The 23992-nt window shown below is 36.9% G+C and overlaps 1 protein-coding gene across 1 annotated transcript in view; it reads left to right on the top strand.

The window, feature by feature from the left end:
* The first annotated feature begins 9084 nt into the window (after positions 1-9084).
* The window catches only part of LOC127631606 (2-(3-amino-3-carboxypropyl)histidine synthase subunit 1-like), a 113940-nt gene continuing 99032 nt past the window's right edge, over positions 9085-23992 (top strand). Inside the window, exons 1-2 of the mRNA XM_052109857.1 lie at positions 9085-9157; positions 15477-15626. Of these exons, the coding sequence (XP_051965817.1) occupies positions 9106-9157; positions 15477-15626 (202 nt within the window). The 5' untranslated portion in view covers positions 9085-9105. The remainder of the gene's footprint in view (positions 9158-15476; positions 15627-23992) is intronic.

The raw sequence follows: 23992 nt of genomic DNA, 5'->3' as shown, positions 1-23992 counted from the left end.
TGAACCTTACCCCAGACCACCTTTTCAAGTGGAATTGTGTGGTTCGGATCCAGAGTTCGGAAAACAGTTTTAAACTGCAGGGTTACTTAAAGGGGACCTATTATGCAAAATTCACTTTTACATGGTGTTTGAACATAAATGTGTGTTGGCATTGTGTGTACATAACCACCCTATAATGATAAAAATCCAAACAGTCCTTTTTTTTTAATTCTCATTAATCAGAAGCACAGTCTCAGAACAAGCCGTTTGCAGATTCTGTACAAAGTGAAGTCACTTTGTACAGGCCCTGCCCATAACTGTAGACAGACGCTGCCGACGGACATGTTTGTTTGTGTGTGTTGTTTCGTTATAGCGCATAGTGAACGTTGTAACAGTATTTGTGTGTGTGTGTGTGTGCTCATCCATCATTGCAAAACTGCTGAAAAAAACTCTACAAAAAATAAGAAAATTTATCAAATAACCATTTGGAAATGTCCTGGTTCATTCTCAAATTTGTTACTTCTGACAGAGTCTCACCCTCATCAGTGTCTGACTCCGGTTCAAACATATAGGGCTGAACACCACTATTTTCGCTGTCAGTCATATTGCTTCTAGGCATGTTTCCACTGCACGACTCGACTCTACTCGCTTCACTTTTCTGAGCTTGCATTTCCACTGTAGTATAGTGCCCCTCAACGTGGGTGGGATTATATGATGATCGTCATAGTTGCGCTGCCTCTACTACCGTGACATCATCTTAAACATGACACAAAGTGACCAAAACAATAACACAACAACTTGCTGTTAGCTACTAGCTCATTGTGCTGCATAAAGCAGTTGTTGCATGGAGATTTTACACAAGTGTAACAGTTAAATTGGTCTGGTTGTTTTAGAAGCAAGCTTCCAGTAGCTAGTCAACTAAATAAAGTGAAGCTTTCAAGCAGAGTATAGAGTTAATGTATAGAGTTAACGTAACAAAATGTACCATCCTCCATCGTGGCGTCCAGGGCACTCTCCCTTCCATTGTTTAGATGGCGTCCATTTGGTAGAACCACTTCCTCTTTTCCCTGATGGTTCTGTAGTCACTTTTATGTTTTTTTTACTTTTTCCTACACTGTTGGTAGGTCCGATGGTAGCCGTGTTCGGCCAACAGCTGAGAAACTTTTTCCTTTCACTCATCGCTAACGAGTCTGCACCAAGTTTATTGACCATGGCGTGGTTTTGTGAACAGCCATTACTTTTTTCACAATTCGAAAGTCACGTGAACAAATGATACTGTTATCGCTGTTGCTAACTTTAAAACTAGCAGGTTGATGTCACATGTCAGAAATCCAGTGATGCTGGTAGTGACGATTCTCTCCAATCAGTGATCTGCAGGATTTTTACGTCACATTTAGTATCGGTTAAGAGTCAAGATGACACAAGTTGTACTATCCACAGTGGAAAAGCCCCATATGATGTCTATGGAGTCAATTTCACGCCACATATATTTGCAAAAATATAAAATATTGCAAAATAAAATAAAGTTTTGCTAAATAATTTTATATTTTTTAAAACAAAAATTATCACAAAAGTAAAATAAAGTATCGAGAGAAAAAAGAAAGTTTTGCAAACAAAAATAAAGAATTGCAAAATATAAATGAAATATAGCAAAAACCAAGATATAATTAATTACAAAAATCAATGACTGTTGTAAAAGAAACTAAAGAACTTTTATCCTTTTTTATCTCTGCAACAGATTTTTAGGCAGCAATGATTTTGCCACACATCTTTTTCTTTGCAATGCCTACTAATTATTTTAGTTATAGTCCGTTATAGTCCAATCAATTGAGAGAGAAAAAACTGCAGATGCTGGCTATTTCAGATGCGTTAGTGAGTATGGCTAATAAATCCACCACTTTAACTGATCTCTAACTTCTTTATCTGAAGCAAATGCTGTTAAAGCACATTTAATGCTAATTAAATAAAAGGAAACAATCAACTTTACATACCTGAGATCCACCTGCATGCCTCTGTTTGGCCATGATGTTTGAGCCGTGTCTCAAGCTAATGACTTAACTTCCAGGGAGGCATCACTGAGCCCGTTGTACACGCCCCAATCCCCTGACTCCACCCCCACGTCAAAACAGTGCAATAAAGTGAAACGCACAGAAAAGTGAAGCGCAAAGGCAAAACGATATCACGAGCTCACACGTGATGGAAATGCAGACTAAAATTACTAATTAGTAGGCATTGCAAAGAAAATGATGTGTGGCAAAATCATTGCTGCCTAAAAATCTGTTGCAGAGATAAAATATGATAAAACTTCTTTAGTTTCTTTTACAACATTCATTGATTTTTGCAATTAATTGTATCTTGGTTTTTGCTACATTTTATTTATATTTTGCAATTCTTTACTTTTGTTTGCAAAACTTTGTTTTTTTCTCTTGATACTTTATTTTACTTTTGTGATACTTAATTTTTGTTTTCATTTTTTTTTTTTTTTTTTTTTGCTCAGTACTTTTTTTCTTTTGCAAAACTTTATTTTATTTGTGGTGTGGAATTGATTCCATAGATATCTAGTTATCCGAAGCAGAGATGTCAAAACTACGCCCTATTCTTGATAATGTGGGGAGCACTGCTCATTTGCATTTAAAGACACACACACAAAAACAGCTTGTTTTATTCCCACCCAGAAATTGGCGTATTCAACGTGGTATAATAAATTATCTGTAGGGTACTTTGAGCTGAAACTCCAAAGTTTTAAATTACATCTTTTGAAAAGTGTCATAATAGGCGTGATTACATTAAATGTACCTTTCTTTTAAATTATATTCATATATTTTGATCATTGGAAAGCCATTGTACACTGTTTAAGAGGATATAAAAACGTGAAAAAAATGCATTGAAATCAACTGGCAGTCACCACAGTCTGCGCACGCAACGTGATAGGTCTAAATTAGGTCTAAAAAAAAAAAGGCCTAAATCTAAATGTACAAATAACATAATACTGTGTAACATATTATTGTCCTTATTTAATAATCATAACTGTAGCGAAGGGCTACCTAAGACGCTGTAGGGCTAGTTTAGGATAGCAGTGAACCAGGTGTGTCGGTCAGAACACTACAGAGGGAGTATCAACTTATTATTATTTATTGTCACAAATATGCAAATATCAACATCAGAGGGAGAAATACGCCTTTACATCCACATTAGTCAGTGTCTGCTAAACAAGTGATATGAGCTTGAGGACTGCAGTGAACTAGAGGGTTTGAGGATTAGAGTCAACAGGGGCCCTTTGCGGTATCTAGGGGCAATGGGATTCCTTAGATTAGTATGAGCCTTTGGAATGGTTGCATGCTATGACTGGTGGGAATGATGAGATGTGGAGGAGGTTAAGCACAATTAGAGGAGGAACATGTAATAAAGTCCTTCATTAGATGAGCCTTGACATAACCAGCAGGGGTTCGATGCATAAGCGGGCTGGTTGTATATCAGCTTGCATAGGTTTGTATTTGTATGAGTGTGTTTGAGAGTGGTTATCTGCAACAGACAAAGAGCAGAGCTCTAATAACAGCAATCACCATTACACATCACCAGACCATTCACATACAAACTATAGGCTGCTGCCCTTACACGATAACATAATGAAGCATGAACACTTGTTCTAATTTGCATTTACCTCATTATTTACCCACATGAACTACTATAACATTATGAACATTATAATTCTTAACCTCGTAGATCGGCAGATAAATTAGCAGAGCTAGCACGGATTAGTTAATTAACATTATCGCGTAACATTACACAGCCGATAACTTTATAATTACTGATAACAACAAACATATCTCAGCGTACATAGTAGGATTAATCGTACTTGCTAAAATAAGACGCACATGAACACAAGATACGTCAAAACTGAGACTGATCATAACTTTAATGCACATCTCAGGCGCCCGTACAGTGCGAACTGATCTCTTGCAGCGGCTGATGCAGTATGTTCTTCTCTTCCTAGTGAAGCGCCATTTTTGACCTCACACGCTACGTGCTTCCATAACAACAGTCCCAGCCATGGTTAGCGTGACAGCGCTCATACATTCTCTTAAGGTGCGTACACACTGCCAGCGACTTTATCGCTGCAGGTCGCCAGTGGCTGGCGGTGAAGTAGCTAGTGGGCGTTCCCACTACTGGTTGCCTAGTAACGTTATAAATGACATTCACGGATGCCATTCCATTGCTGTTGACAGCGAATCTCTTTTCTTGCCACTAAAAACAAACATTTTGGAGGGAAAAGACTAAATATAAATGGAATCAGTACATAAAATGCTTTATATCAAAGATGAATGAGAAACAAGGCGTGCTGTTTGCCATAGCGGCTGTTTATCTGCGGCGAAAATGCAAATGCCGGTCTGTCTGGGTCCATAAAATCCCCGCGATCTCAGATACACCTTTCCACACAGTATTTTTCTTAAAAATGTCCTTGAACGTGGGAAGAGACATATCATAGAGCACTGGAACATTTCTAACAGCAAGAATTAGACTTTCATCCATCTTTCCGTTACTGCAGGAGCTGAGAGAGAGAGAAGGATCACGTGAGCTCTCCCGTCTTCTCTCCTATTGGCTGTCGCTTCCGTTAGTCGCTCCAAAGTTGAACTTTTCTCAACTTTGTCGCGTCGCTGGACACGCCCACATCTAGCGCCAACGGTCGCGACAGCTCGTGTCGCCGGAAGTCGCTGTGCTCGCATTGAAAATGAATGGTATTGAGTTGCTGTCGCACGCGCGATGTCGCTGGCAGTGTGTACGCAGCTTTACTTAAGTGACCTTTTGCACAATAACTGTGATTGCAATAGAAAGTTTATCTTTTTAAACAGATTTCGTAAGACATGTGTGAGTAAAGTGAACCTGCAGATTAAAACTTAAATAAATAGGCCTAAATAAATTAATTAAATACCTTTATCAAAAGAGGTTAGAGTGAGTGTGCAATAATTCCCTTCATTATGTTTAGAAAGGTCAATGAGTAGTTCAGTACAGATGTCCATCATTTTGATCCCGTTTTTTGAGCATCTGTTCAGTTTCAAGCCAAAGAATCAACACAGGCTATGAGATCCCTTTATTATGATGTGATACTCATCGGGTACTTTCCTGTTACATGCACTCCTTGCATCACTTTTATTAATCTTTATAAGCTGAGCAAACAACTGAAACCCTGCCTCACTAAAGCCCTAATCATTTATTTAATTGAATTCTGTAATTGTTAATATATTTTGGCGCCTCAAGTTTATAAACAACTTTGTCTAACAAACTTATGTTTGTTAGTTTCCACAATATTTTCATTTTGAAAACACCTGGACATATTTGCCAAAGTAATCAGCACCTTTGGACCAGACAGCTCCCGTAATAAGCATTTAAATTCAACTTAATATGAGCGATCTACGTGCTAGTTTGGGAAACAGGCGATACTCCATTGTAAAATAACGAATGAAGTCAGTTAAGATGATCGTAAAGGCTTAAGTTGCAAAGTTATCAAGAAACGCAGCGTTGGCTATTTCACAAAAGATTGAATCTTTAAGATCTGACAACTCTCATTTTTCTTACAAATGAAATGGAGTGGAGGTATTTATTTTGATTAGTAATCTATGTAAAATAAGAGGTCTGGTGAAAAACACGAGTGAGTGAATATATATATATATATATATGTATATACACTCACCTAAAGGATTATTAGGAACACCTGTTCAATTTCTCATTAATGCAATTATCTAATCAACCAATCACATGGCAGTTGCTTCAATGCATTTAGGGGTGTGGTCCTGGTCAAGACAATCTCCTGAACTCCAAACTGAATGTCAGAATGGGAAAGAAAGGTGATTTAAGCAATTTTGAGCGTGGCATGGTTGTTGGTGCCAGACGGGCCGGTCTGAGTATTTCACAATCTGCTCAGTTACTGGGATTTTCACGCACAACCATTTCTAGGGTTTACAAAGAATGGTGTGAAAAGGAAAAACATCCAGTATCGCGGCAGTCCTGTGGGCTGAAAATGCCTTGTTGATGCTAGAGGTCAGAGGAGAATGGGCCGACTGATTCAAGCTGATAGAAGAGCAACTTTCCTGAAATAACCACTCGTTACAACCGAGGTATGCAGCAAAGCATTTGTGAAGCCACAACATGCACAACCTTGAGGCGGATGGGCTACAACAGCAGAAGACCCCACCGGTACCACTCATCTCCACTACAAATAGGAAAAAGAGACTACAATTTGCAAGAGCTCACCAAAATTGGACAGTTGAAGACTGGAAAAATGTTGCCTGGTCTGATGAGTCTCGATTTCTGTTGAGACATTCAGATGGTAGAGTCAGAATTTGGCGTAAACAGAATGAGAACATGGATCCATCATGCCTTGTTACCACTGTGCAGGCTGGTGGTGGTGGTGTAATGGTGTGGGGGATGTTTTCTTGGCACACTTTAGGCCCCTTAGTGCCAATTGGGCATCGTTTAAATGCCACGGCCTACCTGAGCATTGTTTCTGACCATGTCCATCCCTTTATGGCCACCATGTACCCATCCTCTGATGGCTACTTCCAGCAGGATAATGCACCATGTCACAAAGCTCGAATCATTTCAAACTGGTTTCTTGAACATGACAATGAGTTCACTGTACTAAAATGGCCCCCACAGTCACCAGATCTCAACCCAATAGAGCATCTTTGGGATGTGGTGGAACGGGAGCTTCATGCCCTGGATGTGCATCCCACAAATCACAATCAACTGCAAGATGCTATCCTATCAATATGGGCCAACATTTCTAAAGAATGCTTTCAGCACCTTGTTGAATCAATGCCACATAGAATTAAGGCAGTTCTGAAGGCGAAAGGGGGTCAAACACAGTATTAGTATGGTGTTCCTAATAATCCTTTAGGTGAGTGTATATATATAACTCTATAGGACTCACATGTATACACATCAACAAGGCATTTTCGCCCACAGGACTGCCGCATACTGGATGTTTTTCCCTTTTCACACCATTCTTTGTAAACCCTAGAAATGGTTGTGCGTGAAAATCCCAGTAACTGAGCAGATTGTGAAATACTCAGACCGGCCCGTCTGGCACCAACAAATATGCCACGCTCAAAATTGCTTAAATCACCTTTCTTTCCCATTTTGACATTCAGTTTGGAGTTCAGGAGATTTTCTTGACCAGGACCACACCCCTAAATGCATTGAAGCAACTGCCATGTGATTGGTTGATTAGATAATTGTATTAATGAGATATTGAACAGGTGTTCCTAATAATCCTTTAGGTGAGTGTATATATACACGTGAGTCCTATAGAGTTGGGGAATGTTACATTCAAAAGGAGGCTAAAGAGTAGACAAGCACAGAAGAGAAACTTCTTGTTCAAGAACCATTTCTGAGGTTGTAGCTACTGAAATATGACACATATGACAATTCATCTGTCATCTCAATGTCCTTGCATCCTGAGATCATATTCAGCATTCTCATAGACGACACTATTCCTGCAAAATATTCCCAGATTACGAAAAGTGAAGAAATAGCGAGAACCATTCATATGCGTGTGAGGGCCAATGTGCCAATAAACTTCTAAACACACAGAGAATCAGAGACACGCATCAACTGCTACTCTCATCTATTTTCTAAAATATGATCAAGTGTCCTTCTTCAAATGCATGTATTTGTATCTAACAGCGTTTCTTGTCATTTGTCACTCTTAGAAGTCTTAAAGGTCACCTGCCACACAGTTTCGGGTAGATGATGAGCAAAATTACTCACTAATTTCATACCCTGCCATGTCACCTACAGAAACATCTACCGCACTCCCATGTAAAATAATAATAAAAATAACAATAATAAAGTGAGGCAAAGCATGGATACATTATCTTGGTACTCAGCGCTGTAAGCGGATCTGTTAACAGGCATAAATGTAGAGAACTGCACAGTGCAGAGAAAATTAGCAACTCTGTTAGAAGCGTGCCACAACCCATTTCAGTTCACTATAATCATATAAAACGTTTTATTTTAAATAAAAAAAAAATGTTCTAACTATATTTATAAAAGGAACACGGTTATTATCTTGCACGTGATCTATTTTGAGTGCAACAAAGTGTAGTTTATTTTTATTTGTAAACTGTTCTTTTATTCCTGTGGTTTTTATTAGACCAGCCGTCAATATGGGTGGACGAGTGCTACTCTGGCCCTTATGTGGCTTCACGCCTGGTGTACAGTACATACTGTAACATAAAGGAAAATAGGGGAGACTCGGTCTAGTTGTCAAAGAGGGAATTTGTTCTAGTACTTGGGCAAACAAATGAACACAATGAAAACACTGACAAGGTCAACAAGGTCAGACAAGTGCCAACAACATATGAAGGCAGATTTCAGCCAAAAGGTTTAACTGTGACTAGGGTCAATGTCAAGTCGGGGTAAGTTGTAATTTAGGTTAAATGTTTTAAGTGTATGACAATTATTAACTACAAGAATTTTACGCCAAACATTGGTTTGATATTTTTGCACATTAGCTAGATTTTACATGTTTGCTTCACTAATTGTCTTTGGTTTCATTGTTATTGTTATTATTATTACTTCTATTGTTATGAGAATTTACTGTTTACATTTTCAATAGACTACATATACTTAGAAGTGGCTTTGGATAAAAGTGTCTGCTAAAAGACAAACATCCTGTGTTTTCACAAAGGTAAACCTTTTGGGTTTAATTGTGTCTTTTTCCCAAGGCTATAAACAGTGAAAATGTTCTGTGGCTTTTTTTTTAATGTTATTTATTTATGTATTATTATTATTATTGTAGCCAAGATTTTAAGGTGTGAGTCTATATAGGAATTTACTTTCAAAAACAAACTTACCCTGAGAAATATTCTCTGGAATAAAAAGTGTGATATCTAGCCCCATTTCTCCTACCTGAATGTGATTTCGGTTTTATGTTGGCGTGGGGGGTAGATAGGAATTGAGAGGTTCTGTTATTCTGATTAGTTATGTAAAGGGCAAATGTTTTGCAATGTAATGCACTTTCACGCTTCAAACGATCGATGATATCTAGCCTCTACTTGCTGACGTCAACTCTGTGTTCGATGACTAATGCCTTTTCTCACTCCACGTGTAGTTGTTTAGGCAAAGATGGCGGCTCCCACGAAAGAGATCGAAGTGATCTCTAAGAAAAAACCTAATGGTAAGTAATGATATTTCGATTACGTTGCGATGTCTGTCCACTGAAAAATACACATCTGCCTTGTAAAGAAACGTCGCGATAGATCTGTAAGCACAAATGCTAACCGACGCTATGGGTCTTATATAAGATTTATGACAGTCACTTTATTTATTTTTATTATGTTCTTATTCAATATTATACATTAATTGTACTTACTTAATACCTTTAAAAGAAGACTAGTTGTGTTAAGGGATGGTTGTCACAAAAGCTATCTCTCCGGTGACGGAAATATTCTCAAGCAGTGCTTTTGTATGTTGGTTTCAAACGCATTGTTCAAAGCTGACATAAAATAGGATACTTATGAATTTTTATCTTGAAAGTTAAAATTTCAATATCATCATCATCATCATCATTGTTTTGTTGGGTAAACAAGAGAACAAAATAAAACCACTCTGGAAAGGGTCAACTATGTGAATATAAATATGGATTTAAACAGAATGGTTGAACTGTTCTTAGGAAGTATTATGTTTTCACATATGTCAGGTTGAGGTTGGTTGTCACGTCATTCATATGCTAACATTTTGTACAATTAATCAATTACACTTTCTGCTAATTTAAACTCTAGTCTGATATTGTATGTTTCCTTTCCGTTTTGGTATTCTAAGCTGTAAACACCCTATAATACATTTGACATGTTGTTGAAGAAGGCTTAAATAGTATTTATATTTTGCCTATTTAGTATAACTTAAAGAGTATTTTATATTTCAAATAAGGGTGTTATTTTAAAATTAGTATTGTACATAAAGAGCCTGTTCCTATTTCCCCCTTTACATGACCACATTTTCCTTAGAGAGATATTCAGTAGTTAAATAGATATTCAATTTCAACATGAATCACTGGAATTTTTTTTAAGGAATATTCCAGGTTCAATGCAAGTTAAGCTCAATCAACAGCATTTGTGGCATAATGCTCATTACCTCAAAAATGTATTTTGACTCGTCCCTCATTTTCCTAAAAAAAATCAAAGAAAGTCTAGGTTACAGTGACCTGAATTGGGCCAATATATAAACATTAAAATGCTGACTGTTTCAAAAGTATAGTATAGTATTAGTTGCTATGATGATGTTACGCCGTGAACCCTAAAACACCCATACAAATTACAATTTAGAAAAATGTTACAGCTCTAATAATACACACTTTTTAATAGAAAATTATTGTAAGTGCGTTCATAAAATTATAAGCTTCACTTTTCTGCCTTTAAACCCTACAAAATTAGGCCACATTCACTTACATTGTATCATTAAGTGTCTCACAGTAACCATGATGTTTTTACTGTTTTAAAGGAAAGGAGGGACGAGTAATTTTTTGTATATTATTGTTTTTGGAAATCAACATAATACTACAAATGCTGTTGATTTAGCTTAACTTGGACTACTCCTGGAATTTTCCTTTAATTTTTTGTCTTGAATCATACATCAATTCACTCTGCCAGTAGAAAAACTGGAATATAATTGTTTTACAGACACACACATAGTGGGTTTAAAAAGTCTTAGACCTCTAGTGAAAATGGTTCTGTTATGTTCTCTTTTCTATTTTATTAGTATATAAAAAGTATTTGCCCCCATCCTGATTTCTGTTGTATTTGAGTATATCTTGTACTAAATTGCTTCAAAAATTCAAACGAGATGGGTGGGGGCCTGGGTAGCGCAATGAGTAAAGACGCTGAATACCACCACTGGAGTCATGAGTTTGAATTCAGGGCATGCTGAGTGACTCCAGCCAGGTCTCCTAAGCAAGCAAATTGGCCCGGTTGCTAAGGTTGGTAGAGTCACATGGGGTAACCTCCCCGTGGTCACTATAATGTGGTTCTCTCTCTCGGTGGGGCACATGGTGAGTTGTGCGTTGAAGCTGCAGAGAATAGCGCAAACCCTCCACACATGCTATGTCTCCGCGGTTACAAGCTCAACGAGCCACGTGATAAGATGTGTGGGTTGACGTCTCGGATGCGGAGGCAACTGCGATTCATCCTCCGCCACCCGGATTGAGGCGAGTCACTATGCCAACATGAGGCTTAGAGCGCATTGGGAATTGGGCATTCCAAATTGGGGAGAAAACAATATGGGTAAACACAGATGTGTTATTAACACATCTGTGTTATTAACATTATGATTATAAATCATAATGTTATTTAATGAAGCAAAAAAGTTATCCAATACCAACTGGGCCTGTGTAAAAAAAATATTTGCCCCCCTTGGTAACTAAATCTTCAAATCTATGAAACTGCATTCATAATGGGGTTCAGCTGCACTAGACATTGTTTAATCAAATCAACACCTAAATAGAACTTTTTCAGCAGCATGAAGTTGGCTAAAAAAAATCTCACCCAGTAGCACACTATGTCAACATCAAAAGAAATTCCAGAAATTATGAGGAAAAAGGTGATAGAAATACATCAGTCTGGGAAGGGTTATAAAGCTATTTCAAAAGCTCTGTGACTCCAAAGGACTACAGTTACAGTACACTTCATTATCTCCAAATGAAAAAAATTGGCACAGTAGTGAACCTTCCCAGAAGATTCCGACCTTCCAAAATTCCTCCAAGAGCACAGTGACGGCTCATCCAGGAAGTCACAAAAAAGCCAAGGACAACATCCAAGGAACTGTAGGCCTCAATAAAGGTCACTGTTCATGACTCACTATCAGAAAGAAACTGGCCAAAAATGCCATCCAAGGAAGAGTGGTGAGGCGAAACCCACTACTAACCCAGAAGAACATTAAGGCTCTTCTGAGTTTGGCAAAATCATCCTCAAAGGCTTTGGGAGAATGTTCTGTAGCTGATTAGTCAAACGTGGAGCTGTTTTGAAGACAGGGGTCCTGTTTCATCTTACGTAAATCAAACACAGAATTTCACAAAAAAAACACATACCTACAGTCAAGCATGGTGGTAGTAGTGTGATGGTGTTGTGATGCTTTGCTGCATCAGGGCCAGGGCAACTTGTAATAGGGCAGTGGTGGCTCAGCGGTTAAAGCTCTGGGTTACTGACCAGAAGGTCAGGGGTTCAAGCCCCAACACCACCAAGACACCACTGTTGGGCCCTTGAGCATCTGCTCCAGGGGCACTGTATCATGGCTGTCTCTGCACTCTGACCCCAGCTTAGCTGGGATATGTGAAAAATAAATAATTTCACCATGTATATGCAGAAATGTATGTATAATGTGTGACAATTGATCAATTTATTTTTATTTATTAATTGGAAACATGGATTCTGCTCTCTACCAGAACGTCCGGTCATCAGTCCGTGAGTTGAAACTCAAGCGCAACTGGATTGTGCAGCAAGACAATTAAGTCCACCTCTGAATGGCTCAAACAAATCAAAATGTATGTTTTGGAGTGGCCTAGTCAAAGTCCTGACTTGAACCTGATTGAGATGCTGTGACCTTAAAAGGCAGTTCATGCTCAAAAACCCTCCAATGTGGCTTAACTAAACAGTTCTGCAAAGAAGAGTGGGCCAAAATTCCACCACAGCGCTGTGAAAGACTGATCTCCAGTTATCAGACGCATTTGGTTGCAGTTGTTGCTGATAAATGTGGCACAACCAGCTATTAAGTTAAAGGGGCAGTTCGTTTTTCACATGGGTGATATAGGTGTTGGATAAATTTTTTGCTTCAATAAAAAAAGAAAGTATATATATATATATATATATATATATATATATATATATATATGTATGTGTATTTATGTATATTTGAAAAATTAATTTTGTATTTACTCATGATGCCTTTGTTTTAGGTTATATCTCATTTGAATTTGTAAAACAATTTTGTATAAAAAAAATACACAAAAACAGAAGAAATCAGAATGGGGGCAAATATTTTTCTCAGCACTATATTGAAATAAAAAAAATACATTGACTTCGACTTTATTTGACAAGTTATAATAGCATGATTTAATAATTTTTCAAAGAGCATCTTACATACTTCAGCAGAAAAATCTGATCTTTGTGCATAGGAGTTAACAAGTGTCAAAAATTTGCTGACATTTTTTTTTGGTGACATAGAAATTGTGCAGAATCCTAAATAGTTCTCCTTCAATTATGTTTAAATGTTCAAATCTTTCTTTATATTTATAATTTATGTGGAACAAGTGGATTGATTTCTTATTTAGGCAGCTTTTACATAAATTATATATAGATTTGTTTTGTCTGTAAATTAAAGAACACTTTCTATGAATTTCCTTAGATAATGCTTCAGCTTCACTCCCAAGTATGAGACATACACTTCCTGCATCTGCAGTGATTACAGTGCGCTTATGATAAATGATCATGTTTTCATGTATTATATATCAGACCTGCTGCTGTCAGATCGCATGTCTCTTCTTTTCATCTTATTGTAACCCTCTTCCTGTTCCTCTCTGTCTTTACAGTCACCACAGATATGTAAACAAACTTTATGAAAACGCAATGGAAATGGGATTTGTTTGGGTTTTTCCATCACTTTGTCTAAAATCCATAAAATGGATTGCAGTATAGTTTCTTGCTCTGAATATAGGCCTAATCATTATGAATAATAGAATGATTGTAAATGTCATTCATATCTTTTGTAATTAATAGCCATTTTATAATATGAATTTAAACAATAAATTCAGTGTACAAGCCTTTATTTAATCAGGTTCATACAAAGCTGGGGCTTATGTTACAAATGCTCTATCTGTCACTGCTTTTAAAATTCAATGGACGTCACTGGCACATACTCATCCTATCAGTTCAGCTGCTGTCCTTCTGCTGGCTTGCTGATTGATGTATACAGTGATTGATTTTGGATCTGAGAACCCATTGTCAGGGCTTCCCAGTCATTGTGCTCATGATAGGTATAATCAAAATCTCTGTAACAATAAGATATTTAGTGGTTATTATATCATGGAAGCATTGCTATTATTATTGCTTTGGGAATTTGAACAAACCCCTAAGCCTAAGTATTATACTTTTTTTTTTACACCATTGGTGCTACAGATATAAATTATGCTGTACCTCAAATCATGTGGATTGCTGAGGAAAGATGTGCTATCATTTTTCTATTCAATAGGCAAAAAATTAAATGGGTTGGGGGTCCATATACTTATATTCTGGGTTCCGGGTTCAATACAAATTAATCTTAATCATCAGGTGTTGTGGGATAATGTTGATTACCACAAAAAACTTGTTCCTCACGGTTCTTTACAAAAAGGAAAAATCATGGTTACAGTGAGGCACTTACAATGGAAGAGAATGGGGACAATCCGTAAATGTAGACATAAGCAATATGCACGTTAACACGATTTTAGTGTGAAAAATCGCTTAATCTTTTCTGTATAGTTATATCCAATTTTACAACTTTGTTGCCATGGCGATGGAATTTCATAAACCCCAAACAACTTTATAGCTTAAATAATACACAAGTTTTAACAGAAGAACTAATGTAAGTTCTTTTTAGAATTGTAATCTTCACATTTTTGCATTTAGATTCTCCAAAAATTGGACCAATTCAGTACCATTTTAAGAGCCTCACTATAACCTTGATTTTTGCTTGCCATTGAATTTTCTTCAATTGGTCACATGTTTTCTTGTCATCCAGATTCACAGGTCAGAATACACCAAATTTGAAATGTATTATTGACAACATCGACAATAAAAAATGTCATCAAATTTTGTTGTCGAATAGTCGTTTGATCTCATTTAACGTAACATGAGATCACATTAAACTCTTATGATGATGCGCGAGAGGAGAGGAAGAAGACACAGCTCCAGATGCATTCGAAAATTTCCAAACAGCTTCAGGTGATGTAGATCGCAAAGTATGAGGGAATTATAATGCAAAAATACAAAATAAGTAAATACAGAAGCACTCTCGTTGTGGAATAAGTGGAGCCGGAAACGAGGCGTTACATTTTAAATGCAGATACATTTAATGCATTATAGCTTTATTGAAGTTCAAATAATATGGAAGCAGAACACCAAGTACACCTTAGCAACCGCATAGCAATGCCATAGCAATCACCCACAACATCCTAACTTTGGATGGTAACAACTTCTACATGGGCCAGCAACACTCACGTTTTCTTCAAAAAGTGTTCCTGCCTCAGAAATATTTGTGTATACTTTTGTAAAATATCACCAAGTTTGAACATTGTCTCAACAATGATGCTCTGTATTTAAGGACCTCTTCCCAGATGATCTCTTGATTTTGGAGCAGATGAATCACAGAAAATTTGGTCAGAGATCTTTGGAGTTCAGTGATGCTTGCAGTAAACTCCACCATCATTCTACTTCTAATTAAGCAACTCTCATGTTGTGCTTTTAATGTAGTGCGGGGTCCGAGAAGAGTGGCCAATCAGATTCCAGATGAGATCCTCAAAGATCCAGAGCTTAACGAGGCCATTAAATCCTTACCTGCTAACTACAACTTTGAGATCCATAAAACAATATGGCGTGTGCGACAAGCCAAAGCCAAGAGGGGTGAGTACATTTTAAGTCTCTGTTGAAAACGAAAGGGGCAACTTTATAGATGGAAATTAATTTTCAAGAATGGGGGACCAAATGCAAACATTTAAGAGTCGGTGACTAAAAAACCCATTGCCATTTAGGAGGGAGATGGTCCCCAATAATCAGATTAGTGGTTGATTATGGGTTTTTCAGTAACTGATTCTTTAACATTTGTTCCTCTAATATTGAAAATGTGGTTACATCCTTGGAATTGCCCCTTTGGTTGAAGTAGGCAACAGCGCAGTGTTTGTGTTATATAGTCTCAAACGGGAGGCATGTAGTATTTCATGGTCTTGCGCTATGCTTTCAGTTTCTCGTAGATCATCAGTTATTCTTATCATCTTTTCGAAGCGAAATAAGTAGCCTAGAGATGCAGTATATAATTTATTTTGGATAATGCAGCAGAATTTCATAATGTATATCTCAAGCTCATTGTTTTTTATGAGAGCATACATGGTTGCATTATATAGATGAATGTTCTGCACAACTGACTTATTTAAGTTATTACACCAGCATCTTCTAGACCATGGACAGAGTCAAGCAAACTGAAAAGTCTTAGATATTTCTACAGGCATACAGTAAATTAAGGGGGAAAAAAAATACTTGTAGCTCCTGGTGGTCTTGCTGTTCTTTTGGTAAAAAAGTGCAAGCTTTAAATTACTGCAGAGTGCTGCTTTAAACCAGCTGGGGAAATTGGTGAAATTTATGATGACATTTATAGGGTAGAATTGCCTATTATTAAGATGTGTTTTTATTACATTATTAACCATTTCACCACCATCTGAAGAACTTTTATTCTTCAGAGGACACCAGCTTGACATATGCACTAGACTGTGGCTTGGTATTCGATTTGTATTACATTTTCTAACATGGTTTAAAAATCAAACACACTTCATTAAACTGCCTCAAGTTATTTTTGGGAGAATGCCCTCAATGAATTGTTCCCTCTGATGGTAGTGTTTGTTGCATGCACTGTCTGCGTCGATTGAGTGCTTGATTTAATAAAGGAATTATGCGACAAATTTAACAGCTTGAACACCCCCCAAAACATTTTTTATTTTATTTGCATACTGCATTTCTTCATCTTATAGGTCAGTTCTGAGGACATGGTTGTGAGGTGCAGGTTTTTGTGCCGAATATCACATGCAAAATATGACATAATAACTGTTTAAGGAATTTGTTGAACTGTCTTTATAGAATATATGAATTAATTCATCTCAGTCTTTTGGTTTATTGTGGTGGTTTAATGTATGTCCACATTAGACCAGTGTTTAGTCTCTTAGGCTGAATTACTATGTGGGCTGTTATGTATGAAAGTACTGTATGTTATAGTTTCTGTGGTGACTTTTATAAGTTGTGTTTACGGAGAGGCTGTGTTTACATATTGGTGTGAAATAATTCCCCTCAGAACACTTTTGGCTCATTTGAAACTGCTTCTAATGAGATGGCGTACAGTTTCTTAGTGAGATTTAAGAAATTGTAAGTTGTCAAGACTTTTTCCCAGGCTGCTTTGTTGGCTAGAATTTACATAAAGGTTAATGGCATTATAGTTTTAAGTTGTGTGTCCTGTACTTCTTACTTTGTTTACTCGTGCCCTTCATAAAAATTCTTAAATTTGAAAATAATTTAGAATTTTATCTCCGTTTGTAAATGCCATAAAAAATATAATACATGTGCTATACCTCCTAAAACTAACCTCCTGAGAATTTTTTCATAACAGAAAAAAACTGTTGAAATCAGCTAGCAGCATTCTAATCCTATTATTTGTGCCATATAATTTATCGTTATTCAAATTTAATCCTCATTTAGTTTGATGCGTCCAATCAAGTGCTGTTTATCCTCTTTGTTGATGATGAATTAACTCCACTTGATGGCTTCATCTTGGGTGCTGCGGCTTAGAATTGTGGGTTGCGATCCAGCAACCCTTTGGCTGTTCTTTGGCTTTGGTTGTTTAGCCTGTGCTCCTAATCTGTCATAGCCATTGTGATGGCCACGGACTGCGTGCAAAACATGTTATACCAATGACACTGTCCCTTTTCTAACATGTCAGAATAGGCCAGTAGAGCAGTTGTGTGTACCAGTGAGTACCTGACATTCCGATTCTAAGAACTGTCACCTCTTTGTGAACTTTCATGTTTCTGGGCTACTAATTGCACCATGTATGTATGTTTTGATTTTGCCACTCTTGAGAGAATGTCTGCTCTAATCCTGACCCCGGACCCCCTCCCTTTGGCCATGCATCACATTTATGATGCAGGCTTGTCTCAAGGGCCCGTCACAGCATGCCCCATGTGTCGTTCTAGTACAGGTGTCAATGTGTTTTCAGAATAGCCACTAACCAAGAGGGAGTAAGATGAGAAACAAAGGTTGTGTCCAAAAACCTATAGCTGCTGCCTCACTGACCAGGTAGTCGTTAAATAAGAGGCTGCATTTTGTGAATGAAGGTATGACAATATGGCCAATCACAATTAGTTAATTGTGGCAGCTGTTATTGTTATATTGATTTTGTATTTGATTGTGCAGCTCTATTTCTAAGGCAACAAAACGTCATGTCTAATGATCTAAAACAAATTCAAGTGAGCTTTAGACATAACCAAGCAAATATTTAGGGACTACAGTCCTTATTTCTTAGTAGAAATGGAATCGTAAGTTGGAAAAAAAAAAAACTTAGCTCCTTGTTACATATTAAATGTTTCCACCAACAACTGAATCCTACAGGATTGTAGGATTTCATTGGCAGTGAAGGACACATCTGTGATGCCTTCAAAATCTGACCAGATGAAAGCATTACTCCCAAACCCCAACCGAAAAATGTAACAAGCTACAGTTGTGCCACAGGAAAAGGTAAACAAATTTGAAATGTTGTTAAAATGTCTGATGGGAGATACCCCTTGACAGTTACACGGCAGATTGGGGGCAATGTCAGGGTACCATAACATTAGAAAGCAACATGTCGAGTTCCCGTGTGATCATGTTGCATATTGTGCAAACATTGGATTCGGATGTGCCTTATTGCCTTCTTATCACTGTTTACTGCGTGCAAAGGCAGGATATTTCAGCTTGTCACCCTAAAGAAAATATACAGACATAAAAGAGAACAACGCAATATTCGTCCATTGGCTTCAGGACCTTTTTGGATGCATGTCCACTAGGACTATAAAGAGTGTGTCTGTAGAAGCCAAACCTACAGCGATGCAGCATCCTTTAATCATTAAAAATCTTAACTATGCAGTAAAGCCACAGAAATACCCAATTTCAAGCCTCCATTGATGTGAATGACAGCAGACTAGTGTTTGATGTGCTGAATGAGTTAGCAGGTGGCTTGTGCCGGGAACTGTCATGGGGATTGAAGAGAATGCCACAGTCTGGTGGGCTCTTTGTTGTGGAGTTTTTCATTTTAAAAGCCCCCTTTCTTTCTGGACTCAGTGGGCAAAGATCATTTCTCTCTTTATTCTCTCCTTTTTTCTTCACCTTCCCATGTGAGGTTGTGTTGTTTCCCGCCATTATTTATTATTATTTTATTTTTGTATTTTTCCAGAATACATCTAGCACAACAGTTGCAGTCAGTCTCAACCAAAGGGTCAAGGTTTGGCTGGTTGGCATGCTTCAGTTGCCCCTGCTTGTAGATGCTACTCCAACCCAAAATATCTTTCTCCATGGATGGCCATTCAAAATTATCTGTGATCTTTTACTAAATTAAAAATACAAAAAGTTTTTTTGCTATATCACTAATATTTAATTATAGCAGGGATTGGCAACCTTTTTAGTATTAAATTGCATTTTCAAAATGTCCTATTTGCAGTAGGGCTGAGTGATATAGCAAAAATTCTATTAATATTTTATTTCACCCATGTAATTATATTTAATACCTTGATATTTATGTATTTTCTCTGAAATGGCTAAAAGTCTTTTTTTTTTTTTTAAATCCGAAGATTAACCAAACAGCCATTGTAACCAAAAAGATTCAAAATATTTGATGGAAGTTGTAAAATACAGTAAAAATATTTTTAGCTAAGAAATACTCATTTCCACACTGTTTTTCCACTATGACCAGAAGGAAGAATATTTAATTGTTATCATTTAAATGCAGCAATATAACAATATATAAAATAGAAAAAAACATAAAGTTGCAATAGTTACATACATATCTTTTTACTAAAATATAGTACATTTTGTGATGGTACAGATGAATCACTGAATCAAAGTTTTGAATCAATTCACTGAAATTTACACTGAACTGATTCATGGAAAGGAATCAAACTTACTAACTGAAGTTCAAATCAGAGACTCTGAATTTGAATTAGACTTAAACAACTTTAGAATCAGAGCTTTGAACTTGGTGCTTCCAATCAGAATTTAGAGTTGGAAAATCCTTTACATAAATGTATTTTGAGAATGAACCAACATGTGCCTTTCTCCATTTCAGTGATTGGCTCAGATATGGAGCCATAAATATGACAAAACAATTTGAATTAGAATTGTGTACATTTGAATTATAGACTTTTGAATTTGAAATATAAGTGTGATTTTGCCAAATTTAATATTACGTTGTATTTTAAATAGGTTTGAATTTGAATTTTTTAAACTTCAATCCTGGACATTTAATATTTAACCAAATTGAATAGTTTTTTTGGCACAATTTTATAAATATGTATTTTCAAACGGCAAAATAGAATATTTACTTACACTGTAAATATGCCATTTTAAAAAATACAGCTTCAAGTTTTCAAGATGAAGAACTAATTCAGAACACCAAATTCAATATTCCAATAATCAAACCACAGAAATTCAGATCTACAGAAAGTGGGTCAGAGATCAAGCTTCCGTGTTCCACAGGGAAGAGTAGAGGGTCTCAGAAAAGTCAAACGGAGCATTTTGGCCAATTTCAGGTCGAGGTGCAATAATTCTCTGGCGCAAGCATGATTCAAAAGGTCGCCATTCTGACCATGAATTATAGACTTTTGAATTTGAATTATAAGTGTGATTTTGCCAAATTTAATATTACGTTGTAAACACGTGGATCTCTGACCCACTTTATATCTGAATTTCTTTCTGTAGATCTGATTTTCTTTTTTCATCTTGAAAGCTTGAAGCTGTATTTTTTAAAATGGAATGTTTACAGTGTAAGAATTCAGATCCAAAAATTTGCTGTTTGAAAATACATATTTATTAAATTGTGCCATAAAAAAAAACAATTCAATTTGGTTAAATATGTTCAAATTCAAATTCAAACCTATTTAAAATACAATGTAATATTAAATTTTGCAAAAACATACTTATAATTCAAATTCAAAAGTCTATAATTCAAATTTACACAATTCTAATTCAAATTGTTTTATCATATTTCTGGCTCCATACTCAGTGGGCTAAATCAGTATCACAAATATCTGTGTATGTTAATTTCACATAATGAGGATGTATTGGTTTCTTGACTTAATTACTTTTGAATTTCTTAGGGCCTAAGGATGCTGAGGATTAATGCAGATGCTACGACTTGCAGCAGAGAACACTTACAGTACCTCTGAGATTAATTACATCTTGTGTTTGAAAAATTAGTCCATGGTGTCTTGAAATGAATGTGAACATAATACAAACTCTGTCTGCAGTGTCATCTGTTTATATTTGCCCACAGATGGATAAATGTAGAGTGAAGAGTGAAGATCTCATGCTCTCAATAGAATGCAAAAATGATTGATTTGAGTTTAAGAAAAGTGCATCTCTGTGTTCTTGAGTTTGTGCAGAACTGTCTTTATAATGAATTTAAAAAAGATGTTTAGACTAATAATTAACACTAGTTATTTAGATGGTTTTTACTGGTTGGAAGTGACAGCCCTTGCAGCAAATACAGAATGTAATTTCATGAATTCGTCAGACTGGAAAGTGGAATTTTAGGATGGGCTACGTCAAATCCGAGCTAAACTGCTCTGCCATGGACAATATGTGGCTTATAAAATGTACTTCCTATTATATCCTACAAGGATGGGAGCACTCCCTTTAAAATGGTCATGTAACGGGGTCTCTGTAGTCCCCCATTTTCACCTAGAGTCACCAAACTTTGTCCATATATTGTTCTCATCAAGCTAAACAACTTTCCTACTTACAGTTATTAGCTCACCAGACTGTTGTGCTTGAAAATCCCAGGAGATCAGCAGTTACATAAATACTCAAAACCGCCCATCTGGCACCATCAATCATCCATGCAATTATCTAATCAGCCAATCATGTGGCTGCAGTGCATAAGATATGGGTCAGGAGCTTCGGTTAATTATCACATCAACCATCAGAATGGGGAAAAATGTGATCTCAATGATTTGGACCATGGCATGATTGTTGGTGTCAGATGGGCTGGTTTGAGTATTTCTGTAACTGCTGATCTTCTGGGATTTTCACGTACAACTGTCTCTAGAATTTACTCCAAATGGTACAAAAAACATCCAGTGAGCGTCAGTTCTATGGACTGAAATGCCTTGTTGATGAGAGAGGTCAACAGCGAATGGCCAGATTAGTTTGAACTGACAAGTCTATGGTAACTCAGATAACTGCTCTGTACAATTGTGGTGAGAAGAATAGCTGTGATCTGGGATGGCGGTGTTTTGGTGGCACGAGGGGGACCTACAAAATATTAGGCAGTGTGTGTGTGTGTGTGTGTGTGTGTGTGTGTGTGTGTGTGTGTGTGTGTAAATATGTATATTTATTTATTTTTTAAGATTCAAATCTCTAATACCAAAACAATCCTGTCCGTGTACCTACTGTGGTTGTTGCTGTGCTCTTTCAATCATGCTCTTTTAATTATTCAGATTTAATTTGGACACACACACACACACACACACGTGTCTGTGTGTGTGTGTTTGCGCCCTGTTTCCACACTAACCCCATCAGTCGGAGGCTTCTGGCATTTTGGCATTTTCTTGAGCTCCTATGACATTTCTGGACCTGTGCCGTACAAATGTGCGCTCACTTAGCCCAAAGCCGGTGCTGGCCTCCTTAGCGTGAAGGAGCTTGTCAGCGGTTGGCCGAGGATGGATGGATGGAGAGATTTGTCAGGCAAGGCTGTACTGAGCTGAATAACCTTTTACTGTTAATAAACTCGCCCTTTCTCAGGTAATGACCTGTCGTGTTTGCCCGGACTGAAGGAGGCCAGTCTTTTAACCTTTCATCAGAGAGTTTCTCAGTGCAGTTGTATTCCTCCTCTCTCTCTTTCATCCATTACTCTTCGTGGCCACACTTTACCTTGTCTGCACTCAGAACAAATTGCTTTCGTTTTTTTGTTTTGTTTTTACCATCTCTCCCTCTCAATTATTGCCCCAGCAGATCCATTTTCATGTAAATTCAGTGTTTCTTAACAGAGTGTATGAACACTAAGTAGGGTAGTAGAGTCCCTAGACATAAATGTCATCCTGGACTCAACAAAAAGGGTGGCCTGCAGTCCCTGGGCCAATGTGAGTTTCAGGCCAGTTATCTTTCCTTCTCTTTAAAAAAAAAAAAAAATGCAAAAATCTAGGTCACACTGAGGCACTTACAACAGCAGTGAATGGAGCCAATCTGTTAAAATACTTACGGTTTTAAAAGTATAGCTACAAGACATTAGAAATATGTGTTAACATGATTTTAGTGTGATAAAATCTTATACTTTTTTCTGTAAATATTTATATCAAACTTTACAACTTGTAGCACAGTAAACCCTAAAACCCTTAAAGACAGTAAAAACAATGATTAAAACAACTTTGCAGCTTAAATAATACACAAGTTTTTCAACAGACGAATTCATGTAATTGCTTCAATAAAATTATAAGCTTTAGTCTACATTTCTGCCTTTTAAAACCTTCCAAAAATTGTCCCCATTCACTTCCGTTTTAAGTGCCTCACTGTAACCTCCATTTTATTTTTAGTTTTGTTTTTGGAGGAGGGATGAGTTCAAATTATTTTTTGTAAACTTGTATTGAACCCATAATATTCATTTTAAAAGAACAAGTATTTTACTAGTATGTTCTTTATCAGTTTTTATACTCGTCTGAGAAATTATGTTCTACTCTGAGATGTTGTTATGGCCTAGATTGATGGAATGGAAATTGTGGTATGTGTCATTGACAGAAAAAGACTGACAGATGACATCATCATAACAATATAGACATGTAGAATGGTTCTAATTGCACATTTCACTGTTCCACATGCTCAAGTTAGTCTGTATAGTACATGTAACAGTTCCAATTTTAGGACATCAGTCTGTTTCCAAGACAACAGGATATCTAAGCATGATGCTGGCGTACAATGAAGAAGAGAGAAAAACAAGCTCGTTAGGTGTGTTTTTTTTTGAGCTTTTCAAGCTCATTTTATTCAAA

The sequence above is a fragment of the Xyrauchen texanus genome, chromosome 38, assembly GCF_025860055.1.
Source record: "Xyrauchen texanus isolate HMW12.3.18 chromosome 38, RBS_HiC_50CHRs, whole genome shotgun sequence".
In the NCBI taxonomy this organism is placed as follows: Eukaryota; Metazoa; Chordata; class Actinopteri; order Cypriniformes; family Catostomidae; genus Xyrauchen; species Xyrauchen texanus.
Note: the sequence above shows the minus strand (reverse complement) of the source record. Positions and strands in the feature narration are given on the sequence as shown.